The sequence below is a fragment of the Hakea prostrata genome, chromosome 11 (genome assembly GCF_041222555.1).
Source record: "Hakea prostrata isolate BN-2017 chromosome 11, UWA_Hpros_2, whole genome shotgun sequence".
Classification (NCBI taxonomy): Eukaryota; Viridiplantae; Streptophyta; class Magnoliopsida; order Proteales; family Proteaceae; genus Hakea; species Hakea prostrata.
In genome coordinates, this window is record NC_142610.1 from 6,467,515 (window position 1) to 6,476,440 (window position 8,926).

At 36.7% G+C, this 8,926-nt stretch overlaps 1 protein-coding gene across 1 annotated transcript; it reads left to right on the top strand.

The window, feature by feature from the left end:
• Positions 1-4,651: 4,651 nt before the first annotated feature.
• Positions 4,652-8,633, top strand: LOC148999795 (putative terpene synthase 11). The gene is made up of 9 exons (XM_089139090.1): positions 4,652-4,758; positions 4,840-4,857; positions 5,460-5,580; positions 5,679-5,943; positions 6,779-7,154; positions 7,345-7,563; positions 7,649-7,787; positions 7,874-8,122; positions 8,214-8,633. The coding sequence occupies exons 1-9, from the start codon at positions 4,652-4,654 to the stop codon at positions 8,502-8,504; spliced, it is 1,785 nt and encodes a 594-aa protein (XP_088995216.1). The 3' UTR covers positions 8,505-8,633.
• Positions 8,634-8,926: the final 293 nt, after the last annotated feature.

Consider the following 8,926-nt stretch of genomic DNA (forward strand, 5'->3'; position numbering starts at 1 on the left):
TTTGGGGAGGTATTCAAGGGGATTCTAGCAAACAACACAAAAATTGCAGTCAAGTATATCAACCATGACTCAGTGTAGGAGCTAAGGGAGTTCATGGCAGAGATCTCGAGTATGGGAACGCTTACATAAGAACCTGGTTGACATGAGGTTGGTGCAGAAAAATGGCATTTGGGTAATTTGAATTTCAAAATGAGGCAATATTGTAAATTTCCTGCACAAAGGGCATTTGGGTAATTTAAATTTCAAAATTTAAATGAGTTAAATGTGAATAAGGACATTTATGTCATTTTATCCTTCACTTAATTACCAGAAAATTTCACTGTGGGCAACTTGAAAATTTTCAAGTAGATGTCATGTAATTTATGGCGTATTATGGCATAATAGTAGGTGGTCACCAGTTTCACCGCATAATGGTGGGTGCCATGGAAAAAAAACCTCTTAAAACGATTATATGATTATAATCAAATCAATAAGAACACGACTCAATATCCAATATTGTATGGTATTAATCAATCCGTAGCAAAAACTTAATCCAAGAAATAAATTCATACATAACAGATGCGGTCACGATTATACACGAAAATTTATCCTTAAAGACAAAGGGGCTTCATTTTTGACTTTGATTGCCTCTCTTCTTTCCTCTTCCTTCTACCCTTTGCTTTCCCTTATCTCTCTTAAACTGATTATTTACTTGCTTCAAAGTTTTCCTCTCTCTCTCTCTCTCTCTCTCTCTCTCTCTCTCTCTCTCTCTCTCTCTCTCTCTCTCTCTTATTTCAATTTCCCGCTCTTTCACGCATGGGCTCCTTTCCAATTACACACGAAATTCATGTTGATAATGTATAACGATTGTACTTATAGATGAGCTCATGGTAATGCACGGAAATTTCTCCCTATGATAAGGGGCTGCACTCTTAACTACATCTTGATGCGTTACAGTTATATTTCTGGTTCCGACTAAGCCTCATCTCATTCTTAGGACGATGAGCCCTGCAAGAAAGGTTAGACGCTGGCCGGCTTGTGTGCTGGGCAGCCGCCTCCGATGGCTAAGTTAGACAGTGAATAGATTAAGATCTCGTGCTAGAGCAATACTAGACTATGTTCAGAATGTATTAGATGCTTATCGGAGGGGTGAGTCATTGCTTTTATATTGTATGTATTACCTTTTCTGTATTTGGTAAGTTCCTGAGATTGTGCTTCCCTGTCGTTGATCCCACACAATCATCATCTGTTGACCTTCCATCTTGAGTGTTGTTGCCAAATAAGTCCAGCATATGTAACGCCTTGACTTTGCCGGTCGGCAACAGTCCTGACCGAGAATCACGATCAGCCCCAGACCGGGCTTAAGCCAGTCGGGTAGAAATCTCCCGGTATCACATCCCATTCTATATTTATCTTAATGCCCTCTCAATCTAAGTAGGCTTTCCCTCCTCTCTCACATTTCCTTGAGTTAATATCAATAATATTCTCCCCTTAGGATCCATTTATTCTCTCAATATTCTTTCTTATTCTAAGATTCTTGGTTACCTGACGATCTTCTTTCATTGGTTCATAGCATAGTCTCTAAGGTTGTTGTGAAGGATAGGGTCAACACAGTGTATATAGTATGCCTCCTTCACAAATCTATGGAGCATTGAACCCTCCTTTCTAATTAATGTGAGGGTTAACCATCTAGTTACTTAGGTTTGTTGGGAATTGGTATTGAGTCCTATTGCACCCTTTAATAGTCATTATTAATTGCAAAGTCAAGTGACATCCATTCGAACATATGCACACAACTCTTCACTCATCATTGGTCAAAACTTCCAACAAAAATTGGGCGTTGTGGAGACTAAACAAATGGTGTTCGATGAAATGACTAAGAACATTATGGTTTTGTGGTGTTTAGTGCTTTGTGTTTTTACCATTCTCCATTGCATGAAGACTGCATAGGAAGTGTTCAATGAAATGACTGAGAAGAAGATTGTTTCGCAGTGTTTGGTACATTGTGTTTTTATCATAGAAAGTTGTATTTGGAACTTCCTACTTGGTATAGAATGTTAAGTTTACTGTTTACAACAATGTTTGTAGGGTTGTTGTTGGTTTTGAACCTTCCCCTCTCTTTAAGGAATTGACCCCCACTAACATGTAGGACATATTAGCGATATTCCATTACGTGGTGTTTGGTATACTATATCCAATCCATGTCGTCCATTTGAATGAGTGTTCTTTAAAAAAAATAATAAAAAACTAAAAAAAAAGGAAAAAGAAAGAAAGAAGAAAAAAAGAAGAAGGTGATATTCACTAGTCATTTTTTTTTTGGTTAACCATTAAAGTCATAATTAATTGTAAAATAAAATGATGTTCATTAGCAAGTATAGACAGAAAAGTAAAGTGATAGTCTTTTTTTGGGTAATATAATTGAAGTGGTGTTCACTAACCAAATTTAAGTGATTAGAATTTCCCTTGAAGTGCCAGAAGAAGCCAATCACAACCCCCTTGCACAACACTAAAGCACGATTACTTTTTCTTGTCCCCTACATGATATTTGACTAGGGATTTCATTCATTTTCCAATATTTAAATATAAATTCGAATATTACAGTTCAATATCTGAGGTATTCTCTGTCTGTGTATATGTAGAGTAGAACTAAACTGAGAAAGCTTTACTCTATTCAAACCCTTAAACCTCCTACCTTCTCCCCGTCATTAATTTGAGTATTTGATAGATTAAGAGGGTTAGAAAGAATCAAACATCTTGAATCCTTGATAGGTTCCAACCCAAAAGATATCCTTTGAACAACTTGAGAGATACGTTGGATTTTCTTAACATTTGATACCATACATCAATCATTTTTTCTTTATCTCAAATGAAGAGGTATACTAATTTCATTATCATTTATATAATATTGATCTTACATTCTTTTGTTTCGTGTTTTTGTTTTTTTCAATATTATGAATGTATTTTGATAAGATAAGATATGATCTAATAAGGTTTGAGAGTTGCTTCCATAAGTGATAAGCTTTGAGAAATTTGTTTGAGGTGACACGACTACATTCAACGGAGACCTATAAATGCCCCTATACTTAAGGTGGCAGGGCTACATGGATTTGTATTTAAGGTGGCAGGGCTACATGGATTTGTATTTAAGGTAGCACGACTACATTCAACGGAGACCTATAAATGCCCCTGTATGGAGAAGTGATATAATCCATATTGAAGGAACTAGAAGAGCTAGGGGTAGACCTAAGATAACCTTAAGAGAAGTAGTGAGAAATGATATGCATAGCCTAGGCCTAGTATCTAGCATGGCCTCGAACATAACTGATTGGGAAGCAAATCTATGTAGCCAACCCCATTTAATTAGGACAAGGCTTATTGTTGTTGTTGTATTTTGATGTAATCGTTATTCTCTAAGTTGATTTCAAGGATAAGAATTACACTTGGGGATAATTGTAGAAGGAGAAAGATGGTGCCGTGGGAAGCTGTTTGTTTACTGGTTGTGTTGGGTGTTTTTGGCCAAACATTCACTTATTTCAAGTTCAGCGCGCCAAACATTCAGTTATTTGGGTGTTTTTGCCAAACATTCACTTTTATTTCAGGTTCAGCGCCAAACATTCAATTATTTCAGACCATCAAAAGCTTCTTTCGGATACAGATGTTGATGTGGATGATTTCTTCTCTAATTTTTTCTTTTTTGGTAACCGGATGATTTCTTTTCTCTATTGTATGATTTGTATCCACTGAAATAGAACACAATGGTGATCAAATTAGAGGTTGTCTCTATCTTTGTGTTTTTGTGGGTTTTGAAAATGGGCCTCAAGGAAAGGAAATGCCCAATTTAGTTATAACCTTAAACCAAATGTATTGGTTTTGACTAGTCCACTCTCCTTTTTATTTATTTATTTTTGAATAATAAATCAACTTTAATATATAAAAAGGGAAAAGAAGATTACAACAAACATGAAATACTTAAATTCACAACAATAGTTGGCCCCAATACACTGATCACTCACTAGTTCTTTATATCAGTGCTCCATCATAAATTAAAGGGGAGGGTTTCAAGTAGTAAATTTAAGAATTTCTATACTCAATGTCATCAAATTACAAACTGACTCCCAAATTTATAGAATTGGTCTGACGACCTCAAGATACATCAGCAGCTACCCATTGAGTTTTAGTCAAAGGCTTAAGCGAGAGGTAAAACATGCAAATTTATATATTTTTGACATAAATCGTAGAGAAATCAACATGAACGAGACCAAAATTATTGTTAAATACATCCCACTAGCCATTAGGGGAGGGTATTTGGGTGAATTTGAGTATATTCAACAAGTTGTAATGAATGAGAAATTATGTTATAATTAAAACATGAATTGAAAATGAATTGTATCATGTTACATTCCTAGCTAGTCCATCATCCTACCATTCTATTTTTGGTAAAATCATCCTACCTGATTTATTATTTATTTTTAAACATTTATTGACTTCTAGTCCTGTGTCAGAACCAAAAATTTATCCAATCTATCCATTTCCTTGTAGATGTATGACATGTGTCCCAACATTACATCAAATGGTTGGAATACATTTATAAATCACATCAAAGAGTTGTGCTTGAATTTAAAAAAAAAAAATGATATGATTTGTACGTGGTGGAGTTCAACCTTTTGAAGTGATGTTGGAATGCATGTCACACATCTACAAGGAACCCATACAGCTTGCAGCTTTGTCAGAAGTGGACTGGATATTGGTCTTGTCGAAACCCATACAGATTACAGCCTGGTCAGTAGTCCCTTTGATTTTTCATGTTAAATTCGGCAGCCTCTTAGTCTTGGTTTTGCATTGAATATGAAATGATGTTAGGTGGAACAGTGTGATCAGGTGAGACTCGTTTATATAATTTCAATTAATTTCTCATACATCCATCCATTTATGACATTCATTTCCTTGTAGGTGTGTGACATGTGTCCCAACATCACATCAAAATGTTGATGTCGATTTACAAATCACATTATTTTTTTTATAAATTTAGTCACAACTCTTTGATGTGATTTATAAATAAGTTTTAATTATTTGGTGTGACGTTGAGACACATGTCATACATATCTACAAGTCCATTTCCTTGGCCGAAATGAACTAGATAAATTTCTTCAAATAGAATGCTTATCCCGATCTTTCCAGGCTTGTTGCGATGTAGCATGAATGGGAGACAGTCGTTACTGGTCCATTTAGAATGACGCAACACTTAACGATTGCTCTTTGATTATGTCTCTTTTCCATCTACCAGCAATTCTAGGAAGACTACAAACAGCATTCCATTAATGCAAGCACAGCCATAAATTTATTTATATATTGCAAGGCTCATCGAGGCATTAGCAAATCCCTACTGGTAGAGCACAGGCTGGAAATATCTCTCTAATGGCTGCTTTCATGCCAAGTTTTTCTTCTCCCTCACCTTTATTCTCTCTTTTTGTGCCTTCTAGTTCTTCCCTGAAGGTCTCTCCATGGAAAATAAACTACTCGGCATCTACTACTTCATCTTCTCTGCAGTCACAAGCGAGACAATCTCTCATACACAAAGTTGAGGAATCCCTTAGCAACACTGTATGACTCTGCTGCTGCTACTACTACGTTACTTTCTCTCGTTTTATCAATGTGGGTTTGCTTGCTCATGTTCCATGTTTTCTGGGTTGTTGTTGTAGGGGTTTGCTGGTAGTGATGGAGGTAAAAGGATCGAAGAACTGGTCGAACAGGTGCGGAATGGCATGTTTACAAACCCTGGTGATCCTATGAGGAACTTGGAGCTGGTCGACACCCTTCAGAGGCTAGGCATTGAATATCATTTTGATAAGGAGGTTAATGCAGTGTTAGACCTGACATCTACAAGGAATAGCGACGAAGATGACCTCTTTGTCACTGCTCTTCGCTTTAGATTACTCAGAGATAATGGGTACCGTGTATGTCCAGGTAAAAACCCAAGTAGCCATTTATGTTTATTCATGTGTTCACCTTGAATTGGATGTTGTACATGGTGGTGCTTGGGGTTCCTAACATTGGATGGAAGTTACGTGCATGGGCTCCATTAAATCTCAGCAGCATAAGAAAATGGTTTACTAAGATCGCAGAAAAATTGGTTTATTTCATTTAAGTTGGTATCTACATGTGTTCTTTTGTTCGGCTGAGATTTAATGAAATCCGCGTGGCATCTATCCAACACAGGACACTATAGGCACCACCACGTTAGACACACCAACCCAGAAAAACACCCTCGAATCATCTGGTTTGGGTTCTCTAACCATGTGAGGTGCCACCCACACAATAAGGAGCAACTTTAAGTAGAATCTCTATGGCTTTGTCAGACCTATTGGATCTGACTGACCCTGAAAAGTCCAGATCACTTCTCTCAAATTGTGCTTTCTTGACCGGTTTTTGATCACATAAATATGGGTGGGCTCACTAGATTAATATTATATTTTAATTAAAATGGTTTATTCAGTGAACCCCACCTCTATTTCTATGGTCAAAATTTGACGGAAGTAGAGAGGTGATCCAGACTCAATACTGAGCTAGCTTTATGGACCATGACAAATTTAAGCCCAACTTTGGCACTTCAAGCCTAGAACCTCAGCCCTGTCCACACCATGAGGTTTCATGTATAGATTTGATGGTAGCAAGAGCTTTGTGTATTGGGTTTACCCTCCGGACGTGACTTAAAAGTAGCTTATCAAAATTTTATACATAAGATTTTCTTTAGTCTCTTATTGCTCATTTATTTTTATTCTTTTATGCTAATAATAAGTAGAAGGTGTGTTTCACAACTTCATCAACAAGGAAGGAAAATTCAAGGAGGCTCTTGGCAATGATACAATGGGGATTTTAAGTTTATATGAAGCTTCATATTTAGGTGCAAGAGGAGAGGAAATATTATCAGAGGCTATGGAGTTCTCAAAAAATAAATTGAGAACTTCAATGCCATATTTGAACTTTCCTCTTGCTCAAGAAGTTGGATCAGCCTTGAAGCTCCCAAGGCACTTAAGGATGAAAAGGTTAGAAGCTAGAAGTTATATTGATGAATATGCCTTAAAACCCAAAGGAAGCAAAACTCTTCTAGAGCTTGCAAAGTTGGATTTTAACAACATTCAATTGCTACACCAAATGGAGATTGCAGAAGTAATCAGGTTAGTAATTTGTAAACGATCATATATATAAAAAAGCTTTTTCCATGGAAAAATTTGAAATCGACTATTTCACTGATAGACTAAACCTGATTGATTGATCAAATATTTAATTTGTAAAAGCTCTAAAAAGGGATTTCTTATTTAAAGTTCATTACCAATGAATAGTCGTACAATGCTTCACTCTTAATAGGTGGTGGAAAGATCTAGGGCTTGTTGAGAAGCTAAGCTTTGCGCGGAACCGACCATTGGAGTGTTTCCTTTGGGTTGTAGGAATATTTCCAAACCCAAAGCACTCGAAATGTCGAATTGAGCTAACAAAAACAGTTGCTATCTTGTTAGTAATTGATGACATCTTCGACTCCTACGGTACAATGGAAGAACTTGTTCTCTTCAACCAAGCGGTTCAAAGGTTTGAAATTTTATCTTAGCTAATTTCTTTACTGTTTTATTTCAAACATGTATGTTGGCTTAACCAAAAACACAAATACTATTAGATGGGATCTTGAAGCAATTGAGCAACTTCCTGAATACATGAAGATATGTTATATGGCCTTGTTCAACACTACCAACGAGATTGGATATAGGGTCCTTAAAGAACATGGATGGAGCATTATCCCTCATTTGAAGCGAACTGTAATGTTCTTAATCTGACACCTTAATGTTAATTGAAAACAATTAGGTTTGTCCAACAAATTGACATAGTTTTGATTCTGATACAGTGGATAGATATGTTTGAAGGATTTCTAACTGAAGCCAGATGGTTTGACAAGAAATATGTGCCAACACAAGAGGAGCATTTGATGAATGGAGTTACCACAGCAGGAACATATATGGCCTTGGTGCATGCCTTTTTTCTTATGGGAGAAGGAGTTACAAAGGAAACCCTAAGGATGATGGAGCCTTATCCCAAGATGTTTTCCCATTCAGGAATGATCCTTCGGCTTTGGGATGATTTAGGGACATGGAGGGTAAGTCAAGATTGAGGGTATATTAAATAAGAAAACATACTTAGACAAAATCAAGCTTTTTAAAGTTATACTTGCTTATGAACATTTTCAGGAGGAGCAACAAAGGGGGGATGTGGCGTCGAGCATAGAGTGTGCCATGAGAGAACATATTAATATCTCATCAGTAGATGAAGCATGTGACTACATACAGCAACTCATTCACAACTTATGGATTGAACTCAATGGGCACCTCGCAGATCCAGAAGGAATGCCTTTATCAATCGTCAAAGCATCATTGAACCTCTCAAGGACTGCCCAAGTTATTTATCAGAAAGGATATGACAGTGAAGCTTCAAGCGTCGAAGATCAGATACAGTTATTGCTGTATCGACCCATTCGCTGAAGAAGCATTCTTCCTTTTTTGCTGATTTGTTGGCTTATGGATTGACAGCTTGGAATATATGTTTTCATTCCTTCGTAGAATATATGACTGTGAATATCTGAACAGTAGCTATGAACATGGTCAAGAGACCTTACCGAGATGGGATGGAATCTACTGTTGGAAATATATTACCACAGGGCAATCATATAAGACAAATAAAGCAGAATTAGAAAACTTATCTTGATTCAAATGGCTGAACAAAACCCTTTTCGAAACCTTTCTTACGTACATTCATCTACCATTTTGATAAATGAAAATTGACAGAGTTGAAACGTGCCAGGAACAACACTTTCTTTAAGGTATTTAAATGCCCCGAATAGTGCACACGGGTCTGAATGCGTTTTCACCTCCAAGATCAGTCAACCCCTCCATCATAGACGGTG

What these genes read in the sequence shown, in the direction of transcription:
- LOC148999795 (XM_089139090.1), top strand. Translation starts at nt 4,652, where the DNA reads ATGTTGGAATGCATGTCACACATCTACAAGGAACCCATACAGCTTGCA. An exon ending in GAGATTGCAGAAGTAATCAG is followed by an intron (nt 7,155 to 7,344) that starts GTTAGTAATTTG and finishes CACTCTTAATAG; the next exon opens with GTGGTGGAAAGATCTAGGGC. An exon ending in TTCAACCAAGCGGTTCAAAG is followed by an intron (nt 7,564 to 7,648) that starts GTTTGAAATTTT and finishes AAATACTATTAG; the next exon opens with ATGGGATCTTGAAGCAATTG.